This window comes from Colius striatus, chromosome 1, assembly GCF_028858725.1.
Source record: "Colius striatus isolate bColStr4 chromosome 1, bColStr4.1.hap1, whole genome shotgun sequence".
Lineage (NCBI taxonomy): Eukaryota > Metazoa > Chordata > Aves > Coliiformes > Coliidae > Colius > Colius striatus.
The window spans coordinates 112841739-112869525 of NC_084759.1; the positions used below are offsets into that span (position 1 = coordinate 112841739).

The 27787-nt window shown below is 37.4% G+C and overlaps 1 protein-coding gene across 1 annotated transcript; it reads right to left on the reverse strand.

The window, feature by feature from the left end:
* Window positions 1-104: 104 nt before the first annotated feature.
* On the reverse strand, window positions 105-27708 carry TMPRSS7 (transmembrane serine protease 7). Its single transcript, XM_061988688.1, has 18 exons — window positions 27613-27708; window positions 24446-24638; window positions 23464-23594; window positions 20934-21001; window positions 19970-20163; window positions 19373-19411; window positions 16916-17144; window positions 15382-15512; window positions 14083-14195; window positions 12378-12484; window positions 8447-8583; window positions 7513-7620; window positions 6779-6889; window positions 5527-5643; window positions 3868-4045; window positions 3421-3689; window positions 2127-2263; window positions 105-275 (listed from the first exon to the last, which is right to left on the reverse strand). Exons 1-18 carry the CDS (start codon window positions 27661-27663, stop codon window positions 105-107), a joined length of 2484 nt encoding a protein of 827 aa, XP_061844672.1. The 5' UTR covers window positions 27664-27708.
* Between the last annotated feature and the right edge of the window lie 79 nt (window positions 27709-27787).

Consider the following 27787-nt stretch of genomic DNA (forward strand, 5'->3'; position numbering starts at 1 on the left):
AGCAGACAGACATGCAAAGAAACTCCACCACTGAACAGTTTTATGAAATATGATTTTTAATGAAGTTATCCAGGACATGTGTTATTCCAGGAAAACAGTTTCGGTTACAAGACTGAAGGCACATATTTATGAATCCATGGTGCAAAATTTGACACTCTTGTGTAGACGCCAGGGAAATTGGGTCTTCCACATCCATAACCCCAGCTAACAATGCCAGTTAAAAACCATTTTCCATTTCCATTGCTTTGACATGACAATGGTCCACCGGAATCACCCTGAAAAAGAAAATATTGAGTTGCATGTGTTTGTACAGATTATTGAAACTTGGACAAAATTCCACAAGAAATATTTTGCCTGAGTAATTCCAACAGTGATTATATTTTCTCATTAACACAGTTCAAGAAATCAGTGAAGAAATCAGTCAGTGAAGTTTTTTTTTCAGTTGAAGCAGATGGCATTGCATAATTCTATGAAAGTGTTCTTTCACAGAGGAGAGGGCTAGCTATCACTCTTTAAAGACACTAATAAAGATTGCTTCTCATGGACTACACTTGAATTTACATTTTGTTTGCTGGTCTCAAACTTACAACTAAATCCCAAATCTGCTACTTAATATGTATGTTCATTTATAGGTTACATACCTAGTAATTCAAAAATATTAAGCTTTAAGTTGAAAAATAAGTACAGTAAATAAAATATTTAATATTGATATAACTTCTTTAAAATGAAAGGCAAAAAAGAAACAGATTGAATCCCTCAATTGATTTCTTTGCTTTTAAGAAGGAAAAACCCCTAATGTCATCCTCTAGTTGATAAAAAACAGCATGTAATGTTTGAGAGTATTAACGTCTGTAATTAGAGCAGTTAAAAATAAATCTGTTAATTTATACGGGATGGTATAATTCCATAATACAGGATAAAACAAATAGTACTCTTCCTTTACAAGATATTCTTACAGAAATATATTGGCAGAGGTTCAGAAAAAAAAAAAAAAAAGAGTCATCATTTGGGGAAAATTTCTTGGATCAAGCTTATATTTTTCTGTAAGACTAATATACACACTACAACTCTGAAAGAGATAGCTAGTAGCAAACTAAACTTTACTAAAATATTGGATGCAATAAAGGACTTCCAAAAGCAAAAGATTAATTGGTAAAATTTAAATGTTTTACAAGAGAAGTGCCTGCCTTCTAGACCTGTATTTTGTTAGAGCTAGCAAACATTTTTGCTTCAACTTTATGGGATCTGAAGGTTGGAACAAATATCAAGAGGTAATCTAGTAAAGCCACCTACTTCTCAAAGTAGGATGATCTTGAATTGCCTCACAAAATTCTTAAGGAATTAATTTAAAAGATTATTTTTTCTTCCTTGACAATAACATTTTGCATTTAGAGAGTCAAAATTTCAAACTTTTTTATTTAATTCCTAGGACAAAACAAAAGCTGAACCATTTTTCACCAAACAGAAATCCAATATTACTATCAGCTCCAACAACTGACAGACACAGTCACAAATCATTTGTCCTTAACAGAAATGCAGCCAAAAGACCTGTAAATGATGTTTTTCTTGGATGTATCTTCAGTGGCCATACACATAACTGCAGAAAAATTCTCCAGTTTGTGAAAATTACACTTAATGTCGATAGTCTTTTCAATCTTTACAAAGCAGCTGATGCATGAGCATGAGAACACCGTTGTGATCTTTCTCACTTTCATGCAGACCAATGAAGGCTCGAATATTTTTAAGATGCCAGATCTCCACCATTCAAAAAATAGTAGTTATACTTATTATATTTTAGCAGTAACTTAACTACTGTATTGGTAATAAATATATAGTTATATAAATTCTATGTAATATGATATAGTATATACTATAATATCTATATATTTATGTCATACATATATAGCTTTACTAATATTCACTGGAATTAAATTAATAATTTCACATATATTATCTTTCAGCATTTCCAGATCAGAAATATGATATATTGCAGATTTGCTGACAGAGAACTCTTACGTTGCTGTTTTTTAGAACTGAAATGTATGGACCATCTGCTAGTCAATTCTTATGTCTTGTCATGCAACAATTAAAGATAAACTCTATGCAAAGTGTGCTAAGATACATACTTTACACCCATCTCTTTTCCCAGACATGAGTCCAGCACAAAACATTCTAGCTGTGATAATCCCATATGTGGACTGACATACTGTTTGGTCAATAATTTCTACCTCTGCTTTCTGAAGAATTGCTGCACCTTCATCGTCTGGAAAACAAATTGAAAGAAGGATGATTCAACAGAGCTTAACATTTTATTTGTCTATTGAAATACAAAACATCTTCAGGAAATAGTCACAGATACCACAACACTCTAAGTGATTCTAGATTCCAAACAACTAACTGCAATAGCACCAAAAGCCTCTTCTAAGTACCAGGCATCAGTCTAACACAATCTTGGTCCTTTGTCCACACCAAATACAGTATCATTATCACTAGGGTTGGCCAAAATAAATTTTTCGAATGCCTTTTGCAAAATGTCTCACAACTTCTTAATTTGTTCTCTTTCTATTTATAAAAGGAAAAGGGCTTTTACAAAGGCATTTGATCATTACAAGACAGATTTGGAACTAGGGCAGTACCTCTGAAAGTGAAAATTAAGATTATGAGTCAGAGTTATAGAACACAAATTTCTCTTTTGGCAGCATATAAAACTTGTACGTATCCCAAACTTTAGTCTCCTCTGTCTGAAAGCTTCAGTTAAACACCTCTTTTCCTTAAGATACATATATCCAGAAAACTGGAATGAAACCTAGTTGTTCCTTTCAATACAACAGCTCTAATAGTATCACCAGTTGATTCTCTCAGAATTTGTATATAGCCAAAGAAATCTCACTGACATCTTGAAATATATAAGTCCTGCATTACATTATGAAACTTTGTTTTGAGGTTTCATAAAGCTCATATGTAATTAAAAAAAATACTGCGAAGACTGATTTTGCCATCCAATTGCACAAACTGATGAAAGGAGAAGAAGGGAACAGGGAAAAAAATATCTACTCTTTTTTTCTTTTTGAGGCATCACATTTATCTTTCAAACAAGCAATAAGAGGCACGCTAACACACCTTCAAAAGTCAGAAAGAGGAAAACACCATGTAATTTCTGAGTAAGCATGGCTCCCTGCAAGTCTTAGCTAAGAACACAAACATACAGGACTTCCAGATCCACAGCATCAGCAGATAGTTTTCCAGAGCATGTGAAGGCCTGGGCATGCAGGAACCTACTTCCATAGGAGAGTAAATTCAAAATATTATAGTTTTCTGTGCACCTCATCCATGCAACAACAGCACGTGTCCTGTAGACACACTCCCAGCTGTGAAGGCTGCTGTTCACCTAGGAATTTCAACTGACACCATAAAACTTACCTGCTTCCTTTTTTTGACCCCAACCTGTTATCCAGCACTTAGCACCACTGCGGACTTTGTGAGAAAGTGGAGGCAAGCAGATGGGCTGGATGACATGGCTCATTGTGTCTGGCCACGGCTTGCTTAGCTGCAGCAGCGCAATGTCATAGTCATGGTTCCTGCTGTTGTAGTATTCATGAACTACGATCCGCCTCACTGCGGATACAAACTTTGCATGACCTTGCGTTCGCATCCCCAGGTGAGCACGCCATGCTCTGGGGTCAGCCAGCCTGGTGGGGAGCAAACAAACAAGCCATTTCTTAAAAAGTACCCAAAACTACCTGCTTACAGCAGTGCGAGGCAAAAGAAGAGGGCAAATCCCATCTCAGTGTAATTCAAAGTCTGGAAGCTAAAAGGTACTTGGGGATGCTAGTGATGATTAGGACAGTTAGGGGAAAGATTGCTTACTTGCTTCCTTGAAAGCAGTGAGCTGCAGACACAAGCCATTCTTTTGATATCACTGATGCCCCGCAGTAAGCGGCTTCCACAAAATGCAGGCTGACCTGCCAGGGCCATTCACCTTCCTCAGTGTTCGTACCACCTACAATTCGAGAGATGGGATTGCTGCTCTTGCTGCTGCCACAATCTGAAAAGGAGATTTTGCATTATAATCCCCATCTCCAGTGCTTTCCTTTAAGGATAATGCTTCCTACAGAGGGTGTAAAGGAATCTTGCACTGGGAAATGTTTTGAAATCTACTTCCTTGCCCTGCTCTAATCAGAAAACTTCTCTATGTGGCTACTCTATTCCTGAAACAAGAAGAAAAAAAAAAAAATGCAATGGCCTGGGAAACTTAATGTTTCTTTTCTAACCATGCTGCAGAAACTGGCCTCTAAACACTCGTGTGTAAGACGTGTCAAAGGAACCAAAAATTTAATAAGAATCAAAATGGATATATAAAAATAGACAATCTCTCATCTCTTCAGTGCTGTCAACCTGGAACTGAAAGGAGTCCATCAGGAAGGAAGGAAATTCAGCATCATCACGACACTTATTTCTTGCTAAAACAAGGTAGAACAACAGAAGAAAAATGTTTGCCATGGCAGTCACATATGTGCTGTTTGGTTATTTGTTATTACAGAAACTAGGTGGTCCAATAATTAATTTGTATGGAAACAACTGAAAGTCTGAAAACGTTGCATATTACTAACTCATAGGTGCCAATGTCATTTCTCAACACAAAAAGCTGCATACTGTAATTTGAAGAGAAAAGAAGGACTCCCCTATAGGGCCTCAAGCTGACCCCCAGTGTACACGCATGAAGCCTCTGCTCAGGAGTTTGTCCCACATTCCTACATACAGTTGTTAATGCTTCCGGGCACTTCCAGCACTCAGAGTGCAGCATTAATATTTCCGAACACAAGTAGGAGTATACTTAGACTTTTAACATGTCCTACTTGAATCCAAAGCAAGTACTGGCAGATTTGACATACAAGTAGCATGTCAGAAACAGCTGAGGGCCAAACAAAACACATGAGAATACTCTGTTTAAGGAAGTAATCCTAACCCCACTTTTATTACTAGTTCCATAACAACCACCTGTTCACTTTACAGCAAAACAAACTGAAAAGCTTGAACAAAGGTTATTTTAGGAGAATTTTAGACTATAACCTATCTTCTTATCAAGAAATATTTGGATCTTCACCATCCAGAAAAGACAGAGAAATGGAGAGTTTGTGATTCTCGTCTCATTGCAGCTGTCATTCCTGAAGTCCAAATATAATCTGACTCCAACAGAATACCTGACACTGTTGCAAGAGGCAAAAATGCCTTACTAGCTAGCCAAGTTCACTCTGCAATTAACCTTAACATTTCTGTGATAAGCATTACAGTTAACTAAGATTTCCATAACAGTAAGCTTCCCCTCCCACAAGAACTTAGGATATTCTGCAACCAGACCTGAAGTAAAATGATAGCTGATCATTACCCTACTATCACTGAGAGCATGCAATAAAAACTCAGTACTTGCTGCATGAGTTATACCGTCTTCGAAACAGGAAGAAATAAAGGGCTTTATTGTGTAAAAAGTTCAGAGTTCAAAAAGATGAACATTTGGGAGGGACTTACTGCAGCTGCTTTCATCACTTCCATCAATACAGTCCACAGTCCCATCGCACTTTGCATTTTGTTTCCTAATGCAAACGCTATTCCTGCACTTAAATGTGTGCTTGGTGCAAGGAATACCTGAAACAGTTGTAAAGGAGGGAGAAAAATGACTATTGGCTCAGCTTAACACATGAAAAAATATCTGAAAAAATAAAAGATTCATACATATATTAATAGATAGGAGCGAATACAGCAAAAGAGAACTTTGGCTGGGATGACTTAAATCAATCTTTAAGTATAATAAACTATTCAAGTAGAACTGCATCTATATTAAGACTTGCATCAAGTTGGCTGAGTCTGAACAAAGATTTCCTCCTATTCTTTCCTATAGCAATAGCAAACATGGATGCAGTAGCAAAAATTTTGCTGTAGAGCAAATGTTAGGTTAGAAAGGGAAAACATCGAGTACTCTGGAAAGACGTTCTCCATTATATTTCATTATTAAATAGGAAATGAGACATCATAGCCAAAGCAACCTTTCTTACTAAATGTATTCAGTTAAACTGCGCCCCGACAGCCTTGGCATTTTCCTTTTTCCCTGTGGCTCTCAGTAAAGCAGGCCACTCAAACTCAATCTGTTTTTCTTGTCAACATGCAGAAGTATCCTACAACCATTAATACAGAATGTTTAGTCAAGGAGGTCAAAACCATTCACTTTCTTTATAAAAAGTTACTTACAGCACTTCCCAGTTGTGCTTCCATTCATGTCATGGTTTCTGTTTATTCTAAAAAGTTATATGTCAAAAACTTTCATGTGCCTAATGCTAAATGTATAGCTTCCATAGCATTTTGAATATATTAACCTTATAACCCTGAGAACTGTTGCAGAGAAACTATCATTTTAATAGTTATTTTACAGATGGTAAAACAGACACAGGAATTAATTTGCACAGATTATGCTTTAAAGAGGTAAAATCTGTGAGTCAAGTTTTAAAACCCTAGATCCTCATCTTGCATCCAGAGTTCTTAATAGTTCTGACAGTACTTTGTTGAAACAGATGTTTGTGAGCTCATTAAAAATAAATCGTTTAAGATCAATAACAGTTTGTTTACAAGTGTATCAGAAAACTGATCAGAATTATATAGCCTGAGTTAGATTTGATTGTACCTCTTGAATAAAGCATGCAGTAGTTAAGTCAGGAATTCAATAGATGATAGAAGGGAGAAAAAAATTTGTGAAGAGAGAAAAATTTTTTCAAGAGAGTAGCCTTACTGTGTGTGCAGTTCTGCTCATCTTTTCCATTCTCACAGTCACTTATTCCATTGCAAGCAAGCAGATTGTCCTGTATCCCAAAGCTGGAGTTACAGTTCCACTCAGGGACAACTTTAAAAACACAAGTTGAAGCAGAAACAGAAGTGTCCTTGTAATGCTCACATTACCCTTCTAACTATGCCTGTTTAGCACTTCCATAGCTTCACTGAATGGTACAAGGATGAGTATGAGTACCACATTGTGCATGGAGAAAATAAAGCACAAAGGAGTTCAGTGACCTATCCTGGCTTACACTTTGCCCCAAGTGCCCAAAAGTTCTAATCCTTTTTCACCATGGATGTTTATTACCACTTTCATCTACTCCATTGATATCAGTTTGTCATTTCCCCACAAAAATAAAATACCTTGTCTCAAAAGAAACCAGAACTTTATCATTACCGGCGTTTATCACGTGAGGAAAAAGCGAAATATAGCCTGTTACAGCTATTTTTGCACATTTAACTTTCTTTCTCATGCTTTCCAGTGCCATACTTTCTTCATTCTTAGTTTTGTCCCTTGCTAACAAACTATGAATTAAGGACTCAAGAGACTGACTGGTAGTCTGTACCTAAACACAATATAGAAACTGGAAAATTCTTCCCCCTCAACTTTCACTGTGTTTCATCTGCCTTCCAAGACTAGAAAATGCATTCATTGATTTTCCCAGTCAAGATCTCTAGGAAGTGAATACAAACCACAAAAGAGTTCATCGCTTTCATCGAAGCAGTTGTTTATCCCATCACAGCGCTGCAACTGCTGAATGCATAAGCCAGTGGAACACTTGAAATGTCCAGGTGGACATGCTGGAGATAAAAACCAAGCAAACAAATAACTTAAAAGTTTTGTTTTCCCAAACATTTCCAGCTCATTTCAATTTACAGTTACTAAGCTGTTCCAAGGAACAATAAAGTTGATCTAAGATTAATGATCTGCATTGCCAGCACTTAAATTGAGTTCAGATGTTGAAAACTGGGATTTAGAAAAAGAGGAAAAAACGTTTCTGGAGATTCAATTCAGTTATTACTTCAGTATGTACCGCTAGTTCTACACTAGGACTGGACCAAATCAGACAATGTTTTATGGTGCAACACAAGACAGCTTAGAATGCCATCTTCTTCTAACAGACAGTCTCACTTTCAATCATGAAAATTTGCAGCACTTTGCAACTTTGGTTACAAGAATCTATGTTGAGGTGACTTATAAATTACATAAATGTTTGCCTTTTAAAATAAAATCATGAAGTCACTATCCTTTTACTTACTCTGTATATGTGCAACATATAAAATTGTTCTAATGCTCAGGGGATGAAAAGAAATAGGAATAGCAGAATAGCAACTGGCTGCACCATGGCCATAGCCACATGGGAAGCTTTAAGGACAGAGCTGAAAGGAGCAGACTGTGTACGTACAGCAAAATAGAGCGTGTTGTCCATGCCCACAAACCTTAGCTGCAGAGCCTTGATTAGCTAGGAAAAGTTGTTTGTTTGCTAGTCAGCTGACTTAGTAAGATTAGAAAAAAAACCAAAGAACCCAACAAAGAAATTCCTGCCTAAACCTACTGGACCTGAAACATGCTGCTACACAGGTCTGAAATGTAAAGATGGGTTGAAAAAGATAAAATCCATCTTACGTTGGCTGATGTTATAGCTGCCATACTCCACTAGAAGTGGCTTCTCCGCGACTTTTGAACTGCACTGAAGCTCAACGTTGACAGCAGAACTTGCGATGTGGAAGACTGTTTGGTGATCAACATAGTAACCGCAGTACCTAAAAGTGTTCAGTGGAGTTCTAGATCAGCCTCCACTCCAAATCTTTCTTACAGACAATGTAAATGTCAACATCACTGAAATTCAGTGATACAGTCAGCTGCCATTCTTTAATTAAGAACCAAAATCTGAAACAGCACACAGAATTTCCCAAAATGCTGGTCATAATCCCACATGGCTACACACATGAAAATAGAATGTTTTGCCAGAAAAATCTAGACGAATAGAGATGTAGTGAAGAAGTTTATCAAGACAAACGTGAGTACTTTTGCCATCACTTGTGGTATTTGTCTTCAAAAGGTTTGGATTTTTGAGAAGACTTCAGTGACTTTGGTGGGAGGGAAAATGTTAGCATGGTGGAAAGCAAGTTTATCTTGAATTTTGAGGATTGCATCCAAAGAAAAATGCATAATGGCATTGGGATAAAGTTGGTTCTGCTACTTTGGTGGCAGAGGGGATTACACTTAGGGAAACCAAATCTTTCTGTGTAGTTACCCAGCCTTCACCTACCATTAACCTGGAATTTTACTTTTAAAAGTCTTGTTTTCAAATAACTAGCCTAGATGGAAAAAAAAAAAAAATCACTTGGGTATACATCTGTCAGTTTGGTAAAGATCTTCCATGGGCTTCTGCCTAGGTGCTACTTCACTCACAGAAACCTAAATGGATCCTGATATTAGCAAACATTCAACATATCCATTGCCAATGCATTTCTATTGCCCCTTCAAAGGTACCAAAGATGATGCAACTGGCATTTAGATGCTATTCTGGGGGGGAAAAAAAACAAAGTCAAACAAAAAATTCCAGTACAGGTTGTTCTAGAAGCAGAAATAAGGACCTTTCTCCATGTTCCACTAAAATGACCAAAAAAAAAAAAAAGTTGCATTTATGAATATAATAACTGGCTGTAAGACTCCAGTCAAGAAAAGTACTTATCAGTCTAAGCATAGCAAAAGCAGCTATATTGATTCTTAGCACACTTGCCACACACAGCAATGCAAGGTCACACACTGCAGTTCAAATGAACAAGAACATGAAACTTAATTATTGTATTGTTAAATAGACTAATAGACTATTATCCAAAGGTGAATTTTTCCCTTGTTTATTCTGGCAGCACCAGGCATTGCACTAGGACTACTCTTCATGTCCACAATTGCAGGGAAATTGGCTGGTGATTTCCATGTGGATAGATGTTTCCTGGGTGTATTGTGTATCCCAGTGAAGCATGTCATAGGGAGTAGCCTTGTTCATTCGTGTGTTTCCATATGTGCTATGTTTCTCATGATGAAAATAGAATATTCTTTTAACAGATCTAGGAGATAATGTTCCAGCAATATGAAAAAAAAAAAAGAGAAAAATCTATCAGAGCTAAGACTGAAGACTTCCTGCTACAGGAAGTCTTCTTATCACTCATTTTAGTGTCTGTCATCAATGTTCCCAAACTAAAATAGCCTGTCAAAGTGGATAGCAAAAGGTTACCTAACCATCTGATTCCCCTCAACTAGGTTATAGACATTTTCTACGTTTATCCTTCTGTTGATGACTTGGATAAACCTTATTAGCATTTTTTAAAAAACAGGAGGATACATTGACCATTTCCCAGGTACATAAAAAGCCTCATCTTACCAAAAGTAGATGAAGAGTCTGCCCATCTGTGGAAGAGATGAGACAGCTATAACAAGGAAGCAGTCTCCTGTACACAGAGAGAAATGCCATATGCCTGTCGGATTTGTAAGACAGCTACAGATGCTCGAGAGCCTTCTACTGCTGGTTTTACTAGCTGTTTCTCAAGTTCCATGGTAAGCAGAGGTTGCAAGGCACTATCTGTAAGTCTGTGCCACTGCTACAGAGAGAAAATAATTAAGAGTATCCTGTCCCATATGTCAAAGCAGGGAGTGGGATAACTTTTCAGGGGATGAGTATATACACACGCCTTGTAGTGGAGGCGACAGTATGTTCCACCAATGGCTTTAAGAAAAAAAATGTACAACACTGTCAATCTCTTTGTTCACATAAACCTCTGACAGAGGCTCACTGATATTTCTACCTATGAGAATTTCAGCAAAAGCAGTTGCATCAGATGTAACTCCTATAACTAGGGAGAGGAACATTTGCACATCCACTGGAAGAACTGCATGGCTGTGTTCAGTGTCTTCTATTAAATGAAGTTGCCCCTGGAGGTTTGAAGAAACCTTATCTGCACCATCTCCATGGTAGCGTTCTCTCTTTACCAAGATCAACCTCCTGAAGCTTTTCAACCCTTTTAACCTAAGATTGCAGAATGTTAATGCTGGAAGTTGCAGTTTCAGGAAGCTGAAAACGTGGGGTCCCCTCCCCAGCATTTCATTAACAGTTGGGAGTGGAGGGAGGAAGAGGGTGCCTAAATATAAAAATTTTTCATGCTTTAAATCAGATTTTTTTCCATGGAAAGTAGACATAGAATAGACAATCACAGAGGTTCAAAATACATCTTTTTAGTGAAAAAGACACTTTCAAAGGAAAATTTGTCCTGGTCTACTTATATCACAATCAGCATACGGGAGCATATGTTCTTGTCCAATACTTCAAAAGTAACCCCAAGCACATTTCTAAGGGTCATGTTCTGCCATTTGATTCTGTGGAACACATAGTTGGTAGGCTTATCTAAAAGCTGCTCTTTCATATAAGGAATCCTTACAATAAGAATCCATCATCTTCTTTTTTCTGAAGATTGTTCTTTTTTTAAAAATCAAATCTCAGCCATTCCTAGTGTCTCAAATACTTCCAACTGTGTCATAAAAAGAACATAAAAAAACTTCACAAACACAACTATTGTGGTCTGTTTTGACTGGTGGTTTTATGTGCCCATCTAGTCCAGCAACCAATTTCTATCAAAGCACAATTTTAAGAGCTTCAGACAAACTGAATTTTCTCTAGATAAGTACAACATAGTATTAAATAATAGAGAAAGTTTATTATCCTCTCTGTAGTCCTTTCAGTTATGTTCTTAAAGGCCTGACTGACTGCTTAGTTTCAGTAGTGAGTTCAGAAATTCAGTTTCAGGTCTGATCTTACTGAGCTTTTAATTTGAACAAGGTTTGTGGGGTTTTTTTCCTAAAAAAAAAAAAACAACAAAAAACCAAAATGCACCCTAAATCTAACCTAGCCTCATCACCTAGTGATTGAAAGATGATTTTAAAAATTGAAGGGGGAAAAAAGGAATGGACAACATGCATGGGAAAGCTGTGGGAGTTTAATTATTTTGAAAATACTTTAAAGTATTTTAATAAAAGTCACTTAAGAAATACAGTGGTACCTTGACAGACAATCTGGGTGGGTTCTCTTTCCAGGGACAGTGACTGGAATATGGAAGCAGTTACTCTCCTATTCCCAATAACCCTATTGTAACAGCTTTCACTGAGAAGTTAATCAGGCTTGTTGTCCTTGCGAGCAATCATAGAATTAAGTTACACTTTAAAGGGTTTTAACAGACCTTGTTCAACGATCCCTGAAAACCCAGAATTCTTTTCGGGTTCACAGGACAGATGCCTTCACCCAACTATTCCCGTTTCTTTCTCTTCAGAGAGTACCAAAGGTTCTTGCTTTCATCTTTCTGCTACTTTTCAAAAGAAGATGTTTTTATATGTGTACGTATTTTACAGAGATTCCATTATATCATCAGCCAAAGTGAATAAATGTGAAGAGGCACCAGTGAAGAATCTCCACCTTTGTGGAAACTGTCCGAATGAGCTGCAGTAGTGATGAGAAGGTTTATTTTTATGACATTGGCTTAATTACTCATGCAAACATACTTACATACGTTCGTTAATTTTCCACCATCCTCGTTCACATCCTTTAATATTCTTCTCACTGATGGTATAGTTATGAAACTTCAGAGCTATACCAAGGCTCTTCTGTGGAGTCTATTGTGAACAAGAAAGATAGTACAAGCAGTTTTTTTCCTTTTACGGACATATGACACTAAAGCCTTAGGACTTATTTCAGCAATTACAGTGCTTGGCAATGCCATACTCTGGGAGCTGTGCGGACTTGACCAGATCAACCGCCAGCACTTGAAACACCTGCCAGCTATTCATTCTTGAGTAAAAGCAAGGGCTGGCAAAGCCCTGCTACAGCTGCAGGCTTTCTTCCCTTCCATCCAACAGTCCTTTCATCATCAAAAAGCCATTGGCTATTGAAAGTAGCTTTTGTATCAAGATCAAAGCACTCAAAACCATCCAAATTTACCTGTGTAAGGACACAAAGCCCAGTGGATTGTTAGCTACAATACTGCACCAAATACCTGTGTCATCTTTGTAAGGCTAGGAGTTCTTTCTTCCACAATATTATGGTCTTCTGCTAGCACCTACTTAGCAAAGTGTTCTTTAACATTTTACAAAATATTTTTAAGCCCAACAGTGTCATGAGGGTTCATATTTAGTTACAATTTCCTTTACTAAAAAGAACAGAACATTTTTGCAAGACAGGGCAACGTTCCTTTAAAAACAAGGGTAGCTTCAGGCCAAGAATCCAGAAAGGGAGATTTTTCTCCTTCTCTCTTGCAGAAAACATGGTTTGGGAAATGAGGAAAGTTTCAGCATTGAACTACTGGGAAATTGAATTGTTTTGAGAAATAAGTCTTGAGGATTGCCCACGTTAAGTGTCCAGAAACTTTTCGCTCAGAAGTCCAGGATAAAGATGTGAAGTTTAGGAAAAAGGTAATTGGTTTAGCTTTCTAGAAGAGGAAGAGACTGTAGGTCATGGCTAACTGGGCTCCATTCAGATTGTTCTGATTCAAATAGACATGAGCAACATAAACAGAAAGATGAGAAAACAGCACACTACATCATATCCATTCTTTACAGAGGAAAACATTGAAGGGCAAACCATAAATCAAAGATCATATTTTAGTAGTATCAATGATGAAACACTAATGTCATCAGATAAGGTATGACAAAACTATTTTAAACTGATGTAAACTTTTAGTAATTTGCTCCAATGGAAGTACCTGAAAAAAGTAACAGAAAAAGGATACCAGGAGAAGAACTGTCTGTGTGATTGTGTCAATAAGATAGATCATCTTAGAAGACAAATTAAATTCATTAAGAATAACAAATTAGACAGAATACAGATGTTAGAGAAGCAGCACCTTCTAGAGAAGCCTTTTGTACATACTATTTTCCCTCCCAAGTTTTTGGAGGTGGGAAGGACTGAATTAAACACAATGAAGTCTTACATTCTCTGCTGTGATGTAATTCTGCAGGCTAAACATCAAAACTTATCTCAACTCTTCTCCTTTGGAACAGAACAGCTTAGGTACTATGTTCTCTTTTATAAGAATAAGTGCACAGGAAAAAAAATCCTAACCTGAGCACAGCTAGCAATTCAGCTGCATCCTTTCCACAACTGCCACATCTGTAAGTATGTAGGTTACTCCTTACATAATTGTTTCTGTATATTTACAAGTTCTGTGAGCACAAAACATAAAACAGTGCCCAAGAGAAAAAGAGATCCTTTTTACCTGGAAGTTCCATACACAAAGACATTTTGGAGGATAATAGCTTGGGTAATAGGGACTTGTGATTTTCCCTTCATAGTCAATTTTCTCTTTTGTCACTATTACTTTTCCACACTCTGGGAGGAAGAAAAAAAAAAAAAAGGAAGCAAAAGTTGGTAAATCTTAAAATATTTCCAGCAAAGCTATTCAGTGAGTTAAGCATCCAAATTTATCAGAAGACTTCCACTGCAAAACAGGGCAGCTTGGGAATTTTATTTATCAGGGTTCAAGTTGTAAAAAGTTATCCTTCCTGGTGATACACATAGACAGACAAGGGATGTCTGTCTTCTGCAAACAAGACTCCATGGACGATGTTACACATCAATACATCCATGCTGCAATAGTGCACGAAAATCTCAGGTCTTAAAATGCAATAATTTTTAAGAGAAATAGACAACATGCTATTCTAACCAGTCTTCCGTAAGACAAAACTTCCTTTTATGACTATGTAAAGAGCTGAGAGAATCCATTAAAACCAAACCACACACAGAAACCAACAAAGAAAACCCATCCCTGAATGTAAGCTGACCAAACAAGAAAAAAATAACAGCCTTGAATTTAACTTTGCTCTGTGATGGGGAATTTATCACCTGCTTTTATCCTGGTATTTTAAAGATTAATTACCCTAAACATGTAAAATATACAGCATCTTTTTAACACTTTGAATAGATTGTGTTAGATTTTTCTCCTTATGCTACTAGTGTGATATTCCTTGCACTATTTGTGATTATGATCTAAGCACTTCTTAAATCTTAAAGCAATTAAAAAGCAGGTGATGGACTTGATGCACAAATACAACTGACTCCGTTGTGCTAATGAGGAGACAGGGACCAATAGAAAATGTGACAAAGCTACTGAAATTTTATTTTCTGAAAGTAGTTTTTAGTGCTGAACCCCTTCCACCTTTAATGTCATCACTGCATCCCAAACCAGGAGTGAGGCCACAGTGGTGCTACATCTGGAATAACAACTCCATCTACTGGCACGTTGCAGTTCTGGCCAAATGAATTCAGTCAGTGCTGTTTTCAGACTTCTGCCTTCATATTTCACTTAATAACAGTTAATCTGCACAGATTAATTTACTCAAAAGGATGGCAGACACTCCATAATACAGACGAAATCAAGGAGAGAGACAGGCACATAATAAAAAGAAACTGAGATACAGGAATTATTTATCTGTAGTCATGAACATGACAACCACTTTGGGATCTTAGGATAGAAATAATACAACAAACACATTGCAAAATAGAGGAAAAAACCTACTTTCTTGTGTAATGACCTCAAAATAGCCATGGAATTCCTTTGGTTCCTTTATTTGTGCTGCCTTAAACATTACCAGCATGAGATTATTTGTGGACACAAGTGACACCAATGAATCATCTGGTTCACAAGCTCTGAGGAGAAAAGGAGGAGAGTACAAACATAACAATCAAACAAAAAGAACAAAAAACCAAAAGAAAACCTCATCACATTGCCCTCATTCTGTGCATAAATTTTCCAAAGATGCAGAGTTTACTTACTTCAAAGCTGAGTAAAAACACCATGGCCTCAACCACAAAAGTACATGTTGTAAGGCCAGTTAGCAACTCAGTCACCTCTTATTTTAAGAGAAATCATAAATAAGAGAAGGAAGATAGAATGGTTAGTTCTAGGAGTTAATACTGGCTTGCAGACTTCACTCCAAACAAAAACAAGTGAAGCTAACAGCAAAGAAAGGCTTGTAGAAGGAGAGCATTTCTTATGCTGACCAACAGATACAGCTTGGTGTTGGGGAGTGGGAAAGAGAAGTTATTCTTCAAGTCAGGAATGAGTAATGCAATCCACTCAAATAGTCTCATTAAAAAAATAATGTTACTTTCCATATATATTACTTAGCAGATATCCTCAGACCTCTAACTGACAGTAACAAGTAAGTGAACACCATTTGCTGTTTTATGGACAGGCCAGTGAATGATTCAGATCACTAGAGGATAGCTCTCAAAGAGGACTAAAAAGCCAATAGTCTTTTTGGAGACTTACATACATGCTGGAAAGCCAGAGAAAAAGATTTCTGGGGTCAAAACACTGAGGACCTGTTTGTCTACTTGATGAAGTTGCTGTCTTCACCTTGACAGAGCCCTACGTAACTAGTTACCAGCAACTTCAAATTAAAAAATCTCCAAACATTTTAATGATCCAGCATGGATCATTAAGACAAGAAAACAAAAAAAAGAAAAATCATAATTTTTTTTTTTAAATCATAGCCTACATCCTTCAACACATCAGAGTTTCAACTATAGATTTTAACAACAATCTGAACTACTCAAATAGAGCAGTTAAAAAAAGCGTTGAAGTAGTGAATGACAGTATGTATCCACAGATTCATAAGACTTAGTTTTAGAACTTTGGTCTTCATCTATAGAATACTAATCCTCATAAGGAAGAGTTTGCTTGGTAGAGAAAATTTTGATGTTTTCTTTCAGTTAGCCACTGTTTCCTGAAAAGAAACAGAAAATTCCATCCAATACTGTGTGAAACTCCCTTAGTTCTGTAGCTAGGTGAAGATGCACTCCAGTTGAAAAAATAATAATGTAAAGAATATTTAACTGTTTCTTTTACTAGCAAGATCAAATTTTACACTTTTGTTAAAAAAAGCATTATTTTGCCAGGTGTGCATAACACATGGAGATCAGAGTATTTTCAACAAAACAAGCCAAAACCCACCAAAAATGCACTTGACAAATCTACAGAAAACAAACAAACATGAAAACCAAAACAAATTATTGTCAATGAATTCTCAATCCAAATTTATACTCACCGGTACAGTATCTTATGTTTGATTGGCATCAGAGAGTCATAAATGGTTAGTGAGTCTGTGATGCAGTTATCTGCTTCAATCTGAAGGGATGCTATGGAAAGACGAATGATATGGCCCACTGACGCAATCAGCTTAAAATAGCAGATCGTTCCCACTGAGGTAGCATGGATATCCAGAGGAAAGCGCTCATGGAGGCGATCAGCATACAGATCATACATGCAATTTGTTCCTGTGGAAATGTCTCATTTTAAACACCAGACGTTCACTACAAAACTGTTAATACGCATGGAGTATGAAACAAATAAACAAAAAATACTAAATATAATCTTAAACTAAAGCAACATATGAAAGCATAGTCAAACATGAAAATAAAGTAGTCTGTTCCAGTCTTTGCACCTTAGTTACAAGACCATGGTCAACAAAAAGTCTATTCCTAAAAGTACAGAACATGGCAAACAGTGGTGTAAACAAGCCCTTGTAGAGTATCCAAACAAAAGCACTGCCATTATGCACAAGAGGTATTCATAGTTAAAGATCTGTGGTGCTCTCAGAAGATAAAGTACTTAGATAACTGTTCCCTGGGAAACGTTCACCAAGGCAGCGATCAACTGCTCACCCTTACAGCTAAAAGTATATGTTTAACAAATAAAAATAAAATAGAAATCAAGCTAAATCTTTTATTACTCTGATATTTTCTCCAGGTATCAGCCTTACCAATGTCTTACTGTGAACTTAGCTATAAACGCTACCACAAGATTCAGATTCACTAATTTGTTCAGGTTTGAAGGGGTGCTAGGACCTTTCTTCTTCAACATCCTGGTCAAAATTAATTCAGACCAGGAGTTTGTCCAGTCAAGTCTTGAAAACCTTTGCAGCATTAGAAGTCACTGTTAGAAACAGAAGTATGGTGAGACATAAACAATACAGCTTACCCTACAAAACAATTTTGTTTAAAAAAAAGGCCAAGAAAAAAAAGCTGTGTCACAGTTTAGATAAGAATTATCAGAATTACCCTACTTGCATTCAATTTTCCCATTAAGCTGAAACAAGGGTTCCTTTTGAGCCAAAAATATTGAGGTCTTAATTTCAATTCAAAATTGAAGCTCCTATTCAGCAAAAACCTTAGGGATTTTTTTTTTGTCGTGTTTTGGTCATAACTAAAACTCTTAACATAGCTCTTTGAAAAGTGAGAAGAACAAAAAAGCAAATTATGGAAGATAGGAGCCAAAGAAAATATTTGCATTAATTTCTGGCTATTAAAAAGCCTCTGAAGTAGTTTATATCATGGAATGCCAATTAAAGCACTGGGAAAGTTCACTATCAATTGTTGACTCAAATTAAATGTTGGCCTTTTAACCAGCAGCTGAATCAAGACAGGAAGTAGCAGGCTTTGTCTGACTTCCACTTATAATTTACAGTCTTGAAACTAATGCTATGAATGTTCATGAACAATCTGTGAAGGTCACATACCATTCAACCAAAATACAGTTAGAACCATTTAAAGATTTGGTTGAGGCATAGATCTTCTGTTCTTATCTCTTCCCAATTAAATTATTTTAATAATAGTTACTTGTGTTTATTTACTCACCCTTAAAGCCAGCCTTGATCATAATCTTTAGCATTATGCAGCTACCACTATTTCTACTAAGTAGTTAATAATGTGACTAGCATATTCCTGGTGTGGAGCAGGGTGCAGAGAATTCAGAAGTAGCTCTGGAACTAGAAGTAGTGCAAGCATACCAGCTTGCAACTAAAGCTGGATGCAGTCTTTACCCACATAGATCCTGCATAGACAGAGACTTATCAGTTCTCTGCATCAAAAGTGATTAGCATGCTATTACCTAGCCTAGGTATCTACCTTTTTTTTTCTCTAGGCACCTACTCCACATACCAGTAAACGCAGATGTGCTGTACTAAACTGCTAGTAAAATCCCTGCACACTACCAAAGAACCCTTCTGGGAGGTTTATAACATGAAATTTATCAGGTGTATACTTAGTATCTCCGATAATCCCAGAAAAAAAAAAAAATGAACTGCTTAAACTAATTTCTCTTAGGGAATTCATTCAAAAGAGAGGAGAGAGAGTAGAGAAGGATAAAGGATGAACTGCTACCTCAAAAGCCAATAAATAGCCTTGCATTCAGTACTGCCTCTTTTAGAAACACTTAACCTTCTCTTCAACACAGAGGAAATAGCAAAAAAAATGACTGAGTTTATTTCCTACCATGCTACTCTGTACATCTGAAAAAATTACCAGTCAGACTAAAGGCAGATAGTTTATATATTTGTCACATGCAAGACTCTTGGTCACTCTTAACAGCAACTCAGGGTATATACATCAAGGCTGAGCTTAAATCTTAAATTAACACTGATCAGTGTTTTTGAGTTTAAGATATGAACTAAAAGCTCTGTTTTCCACTGATTCTCTGATAGGAAGCTGACAAAAGGGTGAATTACCTGTTCCTGTTGTTGACCAATAATCTGACCGAAGACCTGCTGCACAGAAAGAGAGATGTGTGAGTCTTCTCACCTGCTCAAAATCAGAATGTAGGGTTGAATTCAGTCACACCTCTTTAATCCTAACACTAAGCACACAGGACAAAACACCTGTGACAACAAAGGAGGACTGCGCAATACCCTTTTATTTCTGCAAATTCTGCAGGCAGCTTTGGAGATGTCAGACAAAAGTACTCTCAAGACAAGAAGAAACTGCATGTCAATTAAGCAGTCAAATTTGACTGCAGGACTGAGACAATGCTACCGAGAAGGTCATTTTCTCACCCTCAGACACATTCTGAACTTTTCAGAATTTTAGTTAGAGCAGTTGAATGAAACTTGTCCGTCCTCTGTTCATAGAGGTGAAAATCATGCAACATTTTGTGGCTAATTACATTAAGCAGATACTTGAATACTTCATTGCTAATTTCTTGCCCAGACAGGAATGGCACAGGAGTAGTTTCACGAATGAGCGGCTTTATAATATTTTACTTCATCTTTAATAATACGGTGAAAAGAATCTCATATTTGATAGAAGGGCTAAAGGCTGATACTAACCGCTAAGTACAATGGAGTCCATGTCAACTGCAAGGCCCTGAAGGCTTCCCACCGATGTCCGGTTAATGATACTTGTCTGAATGGAATCTTTTAAAATGGCAGCAACACAATCCTCACACAGTGCTTGGCCTTTTGCCTGTGGTACCACAAACACGATCCAGAAATGAATAAGGAGGCCTCCATTGTTGTTGTTACTGAAATACAAAGATCTTACAGATTATCACGGTGTTTAAATTTTTCTGAAGACCAGACTCTCAATACAAACTTCTCGAGTACCAATTTAGAAGAGTATGGATTACATACATCTTGCTTTGTTGCTCTGACACACTGACTGTAATTTTTATCCCCAAATAAACACCAACAAACCATGCTTCAAATGCCAAAACACTTCTCATGCTCAGTTGGGAATTTTCACTAGACTAACTTCCTAAGGGCTCCTGATCTTCAAGATCTATGGAAAATATGATTATCTACTTGAATTAGAGCTGGATTGTCTTCTAAAGCTCATTGGATTGAAATAACTAATCTTCTAGCAATAACTGCATATGTAACATTAGTGTAAATGTACTTTATTTTTCTGTTAGTAGGAAGCTGTTTTATACTTATAATGTTACTTATAAAATACGTGCAGCTTGGTCATTAATACAAAGTTTTGCTCTAACAGCATGTTTAAGTGGTTAAACTTCTGTGCAATTTATCAGTCAAAGCATCACAAAACCTCTTTAGGGACTTCATTTCCGTTTACCTTACGTTATACCCCTGGCAGACAACGAACTGCTTAGATGACTTTAGTTTGCCCTTACTTGTGTGAAACGAACTGGTACAGGTTATAAATGTATTTTGCTGTAAGTACAAGTGCATAGCAAAGACATGAAATCATAACTACCAAAAATAGGTTTGTCTTGTAGGCTTGTTACATTATGTACTACCAGCAGAAATACAATTACATTAACCACAATATTACCTGACTTCTGAAACTGTGGACTGCTTATAAAATTTGGAGAAAGAGGAAGTTGTGTAGACCAAGTTCATCTGAAAGAGAAAGTATTAAGCCAATGAAGATTTAGCATTTCGGAAAATCAAGTACAACTAGAGACGTTACATGCCTAGGCTTTCCTGGGAACATCCTCTTTTCCACTAAGAATATGCAAATTGCACACATTTCCAGAAATACAGTAACCAAGCTAGGCAGAGCAACAGACATGAACAGATCAGTTCTGCAGTGCACCTGTACTGAGTCCAATATCCCTAGGAAACATAAAATTTTTGCCTATGGCCATCTAACATGTACAACAATGCTTTTTCCAAATAAATGTAACAAATGAGTTTTGAAAAGAGTGCAAATTCTTTGCCCAGCAAGCATCAAAAAGGGGCCTTCCGTATCCTGATGTTGATACTTAGGTCCAGGCTTCAGGAAGTATGCACACGCTCATAATATTTTGTGTGTTTGTATTAAGGCACAGTTAGCAGCATATATCAGAGCTTTTTCCACAAAATAACAGAAAGACTGCACTTGGAACGGGCATCTGGAGAGCACCTAGTCCAATCCTTCTCCTCAAAGTAGGATCAACTACACTAGGTTACTCAGGGCCATGTCCAGTCAAGTGTCTCCAAGAACGGGGACTCCACAGCCTCTCTGGAGGACATGCTCCAGTGTTTGATCATCATTACAGTTAAACAGGTTTTTTTCTAACACTTATGTGGAATTTTCTTGCATTTCAATTATTTTTCTATTTTCTTCATTGTGTATTTCTTTCCAATACACAGTGCAGTACACATGGAGAAGAAAAAACTCTGCTCCTTTCATGCTGTGGGATTAACTTTGGGGAAAGCAAGCTCTCAATTTCACCAGTTATTTGTATATGTATGAGGATACCAGCATGACAATAACCTTCATTACTCTTGTTGAAGGAGGCATAGTTCTAAAGCCACAAGGTGGCATGTACCTCAAGCTGCTCAGACCTCATCCTGCTGCTTCATGGTGAAAAGGAGTGCCCAAGGGAACAAAAGGCAGGTTATTTTTAAATTAAGGCCTTAAAAAGTGCATTACTATTAGTCACTGACCTTTAGTGTTTGACATGAATTTTGAGTAATGATTTTAAGGACCTAAATAAAACTAGTGGAGTTCAATCTTTCTCCCAACTAAGCGACAAGTGATTTCATGTATATTATTGTTACTATCAAAGGGGAAAGAAGCCTATCCCAAGAGATTCTTCCACCACCACTCTGAGGGTGTATGGGGTGGGAGTTATGAACAAAAGGGTTGCAAGGAGAAAAACAAACAAAAAACTCCCCAAAATTCCCCATATCTCTACTAACAATTTTAGTCAACACTCATGTCACCAAGAAGTGCCGTTTCAGCAATGTAAAATCCATTGATGAGTTCAGGCAAAGTTTACAGATAAGAAAATAGTCTACCAAGTTATGTTCAAGCAGTAGGTGGTGGTGACAGTGGCAGTTCACACCTGTTTTCTGTCACCTCTTGCCACTACATGCACCAACAGCAGGATGCTCTGGGACAAGACACAGGGCTCAAAGGTTAGAGATGATCCATGGAAAGCAGGGTAGGGATAAGTCCTGTGCTAGTCATCCACTACCCCTGCCTGAAAGTGCTTCAGTGGTTAACATGCAGGACTAGGCAAACTAGACTCTCTGCTTTCAAGTATTTTGTGATACAGATTTTAGAGGTGGTGAGGAGAAGATAGAGCTGGAAGATAGTAACATGAGTTCGTACTAGGAAAGAAACATAGCAATTACTCTAAAATCTCTTGGTTGCATCTGACATTATTCATTTTCTCTTTGTTTAGCAGTTTTCATACTATGGCTTGAATCTGTATGTGGACAGTGCTGTATTTCCTGGCATTAATGTATCTTCCTCCCTACACCAAATGTCTTTAAAGTCAGATCATTTTTTAATCAAGATTCCCACCCCTCTCTTCCCACTGTAGAGCAGCCTTAACTGCCTACAACAGAGTGCTATTTCTGCTTTGACTGATGCAAGGTGTTTGGGAAGAATAATAGTCTTTAAAATGCCTACTATCAGAAGGAAATGTAAACATGTTTGAGAGCTCTAAGGTAATTATAGAGGCTTAAAGGCAGAAAACTGTCAGCAGATACCAATTCAAATACAAAATACTTCATTGTTTTAATGTCTCAATAATGACAATTTAGTTTGGAAGGGCTATTGTAGAGTTCTATTTATAAACTCCAATTTGGTGGGGGGGGGGGGGAGGGGCAATGTACAAAAGTTTTTATAAACATAAAAGTCAAACAGACCTTTTCAAACCTCACTTTGTGACTGACAAGCTGAAAGCATTCACTTCCTTCCTACCTCCAGACAGCCACCTTTTTTACATAATCTTCCAGATGGGCAAAAAAAAAGAAAAAAAAAAAAACCCAACAGAACATCACAGCAGACTCAATGGCACCTGAAAGTCACACCTCTTGTTCACAGCTCTGATCTTTCTGCTAGCCAAGCAGCCCACTCATCTTACCACATGCTGCACATTCTGTGCCACAGAGAGAAATTCTTTCGACTCCTTCTGCCTATGCTCAGGGAGAAACTCTATGTTGGCGACACGAAACAGTCCAACAAAATACAATGCATCTTTGTTTTCTGCCTGAACTGCAAGAAACAAAGACGACTGTTAGTCTGAAAAAAATAATTAATTTTTTTTCCTCAATAACATTTTTTTTTCTGATTAAGTTCTAAACCAAATTAATCTCTTCAGCCTTACAGTGGAAAGGACTATCAAGTGAACACTACATTTTCAGAGCCAAACTGTTCTAGATGAGTACCAAAATACGAAGGTTAATTGAGCACCTGGTTCCATGCAGGGGAAGATAAGACCACCGTACAATTAAACCAGTATAAGAAGGTAACATTAGCATCCAGATTCTGGAGCATCCCTAAGGAATCTCAGGCAATATTAGCATTGAGGCTTTGAAGAGGAGAATGTAGCTTTTACTGATGACTTAGACACATCAAGCAAGCAGGAAATATGCCACAGAGATCATAATTTCTTGTCCTGTTTGGAGTTTTTTACAGGTCTTCAAATGAGTATTTGCCTTCTGTATTTTATGGCTCTTTAACTTCTTTAAATCTGCTCTACGTGCAAATACAAAGAACTCCAGCAGGCCAAGAAACACAGCAGAAGTCAAAATCTGAGGAATCAAGTTCATAGGAACAGTCAGGTCTGCACAATTACCTAGTACATGTGAAAATAAAAAGTCTGACAAAACACTTAAAAAGTCAAATGGCCTAAGGCTGGCAGCTATACCTGCTCTTACAATTGCTTGTTAATGCAACTGCTTGAAGTCTTAACAAAGATGACCAAAAGTCTTTCAAGGCCCCATTTAAAGAAGTTCCATCTTTATTTTAGAAACAGCCTTTAAGACAAGTGAGATTCTAACCCAACTGAAAGTTCTGTTAGAGACAGTGATGTATGAAATCAGCATGAGCTTTCAGCAACTCACCAATGAAAAGCCACAATAGTGTCCAGGTTACAACTCCTAAAATGAATAGAATGAGGGTAAAGAGAATTATTTTGTTTTGAAAATTCCACAGCAACTTATCTCTTTTTTTCAATTTGCCATGTTTTTTCATTGCCAGAATCCTCTTTGCCAACTTATCTTCTGCAGCTACCCTTTGGACGGAGATGTTGGCTACCTAAAATAAGGTGAAAGGCAACAAAAACGTGAAACATTTCCAATAGCAACTGATTGATCAACACCTAAAAGAAATTCCCACATCAATTTGCCAGTTGCTGCATTTATACAACTATAACTGTCAGAAGATAAGGTCCTTTTCTTCCAGACACTTGCAGATAGAGCACAGTCAGTCCCTATTCCATAAGGACACAAAAACACAACATGCCTTAGGATAACAGCTCAACATGAAACAGCTACCCAACATTAACCATATGAACAGACGCTAAAGTCCTTGTGCGTATCTCACCAGAATAAAGTGAATTAGCCCTCTTTAGACTAGAGGGTAGCTTGCACTGTTTGCTGCTGAGATGTATACACAGACAAGTACTGCAGAATGGCAGCTCTTCAACAGCAGTTTGGTAATACAACCTGATGAAATGTCTCATGACCCAAATCTTTGCTATTGTTTCTGCACCAAACTTGTATAGGCAGACACACATTTAATTCATTTTAGGGGCACTTTCAAAGTGCGCCTCCCTCCTCAGAGCTGATATCATGCCAGTTGTGGGCTAGGATGACAAGCGGCATATGATTTGCTCAAGGTGCAGTTAGCCTCACTCTGCCAAGGAACACACCCTTGTCCCGTTACTGATCCCTTCCAGTGCCCACACAGAAATACACTGAAGACTTCACAACAGATGCATATATGACAGCACAAATCTCGTCTTCAGCACATTTGGCTGTTCCCTATGCTTGACAGGCCTTTCTTAGCCTCTGCACAGCTACAAGGGGTAGGTAGTGAGGAGAAAGGCTGCAACAAGCTGCCAGGCTTTTTACCACTATTTAACTTTTTGAAGCCTCTCAGAAGTCCTATTGTTGACTAAAAGATGTGGACACAAGGCTCATTTTTCATCCCTATTAACTGTATTTCCCTTGAGTAGGGAGAAGACTACAGATGTCAGAAAGTACTCAGAAAAAAGCTACACTCTGAGTTATTGATGTGGGATGTTAATTTTATAGTGGCTACAAAACCCATGTGCTGGTGGAGCTCAACACCTAGGAAATGCCAAACGTAACCACTAGCCATTTGCAAAACAGTGATGTGAAATAATCTACAATAAGTAGTTGTTTTCTTTTGCCCAACACTTGTAGAGCCACACCTGAAGTGCTGTGTCCAGTTTTGGGCTCATCAGTGTAATAGAGAAGCTGATAAACTGGGGTAATTCCAGGGGATGGCCACAGGAGGCAAGGTGCTGGAGTTTATGATGTGCAGCAAAATGCTGAGAGCCTGGAGTTGTTAGCAGGAGGCCACAAGGCAAAGTCAGTTCAAATAAATCTAATTAGAGATTTCTCTAGCTAAGGTGGGTTATGGAGAAGAGAGACATGTTTTTTTCACTGATACACTGTGAAGAGACAGCCACAACAGCCACACATGGCAGCAGGGAAAATTCCATCTGGGGGCAAGGGGTGGAAGAGGCAAAGAAGAAAAGAAAAATTATGTATTTTAACCATGAGGGCCATGCACCTGAGGCATGCCCAGAGAGGTCAGGAAGGCTCCATCTCTGGAGACACTCAGAACTCTGTGGGACAATGCCTTCAGTAAGAGAGCTCTATGTATTCTCAGAGTGTGAGCAACACTGTTACAAATACCCTGCCAAGTCCTGTAGTAAAAAACAATGGCAGGCAACCGTTCACTTGAGAGTTGAGCATGTTCAAATATGAGAATAAAAATGAGTAATAAGTAACAATGAGTAGAATAATAAGACCTAGTTGTACCCTTTACAATTTTCTCAAACAAAACATAAAAACATTGAACTGAAAAATTTCAGACTCATATCTTCTATGTAGGCAATTAACTGCATTTGTTTTGCACTTGGGGAAGACTCAATTTGCCCATCTCTGTATTTTTTACAAGCCTGACTGAGTACAATTCCGTGCAAGCATGAAAACCAAATTGTCTATTTGTTTAATGCTCTAATATGGCATGTAATATTTCCTTATGCACTCAGGCATTCAATGAGACCATCCAATGAATGCTCAGTTCTGTTCACATCTGAAATTTGGGCCACTATGGATCAATCAGGACAGTTGCTGCCTTCATCAATCTTCCTCCAAGAATATTTTATGTTTAAGTTTTCCCTGTCATTCCCTTGTGCAACTGTAGAACTAATTGACCAGATTTATTCCCAAAAATTAGATACAAAGTTACTCTCTGGGATCATTAAAGACTGCTCAAGATTGACATTACTGGACTGTAAGTATGTACTTGAAAACACTTTTGCCTTCATTGCATCTACTGCAACTCTATTACTTTAAAAGATGCACTTCATGAATCAACGTTTGCCTGGCAAAGTTCTCTATTACAAAGGATTCACAGGAATATTAAATGCTATACTCTACATTTAAAATATTTCCCCAGGTTACATTAGTTTATCATCAACACTTTATGGTACAAAACTTAAAAAAAAAGTTGGGGAGGGAAATTAAGCTGTTCCCTTCCCTCAATAAGGATCACAACTCTTAATTCAGCTTTCCTCTCTATTGCAACTTAATTCTTGTATTCTAGAATCAGTTTCTAGATTAAAATTGCAGTTTGTCTATCATCACACACTAAATTATTTAATTACTTCTTTGTCAGCAGTTAACATTCATTAAATAACCCAGTCCTGTGACTTCTCAGGGAAAAGCAAAACACTTTACTTTGAAGTTGCCTTTCCTGCCTAGAAAATGTTTCTTTTTGGAAAAATGTGCTGCCATGACAACAATATAAGCTTCTTACATTGTCACACTGACATTCTCTTTATTTCAGTTGTCTGAAAATATTTATTACTAGCAAAACTGAAGATATACAGGCATCTGTTTACATTTTCAGATTGAGTTAAAACAAGGTTATAACACATAAGCTGGGACGTTTAGTTTAATACTTAATTATTAGATCATAAAAGATCAAATAGTGTCAAGAAGTGTATGAAACAGTTAAGTCACCTACTTACAGTTAGATCATCTTCAGGTTTAGTTGCTGGGAGATCGTTTTTTTTATCCATTCCCGCAGAATTAATTTTATTGCATGTCTCAGCTGAAATAGAGCTTTGTACCTTTTCCCTGGCACTACTCCTGCTTCTGAAGCTGAAGACAGCTAACAGCAACATCCAGGATCAAGAGAGGCAT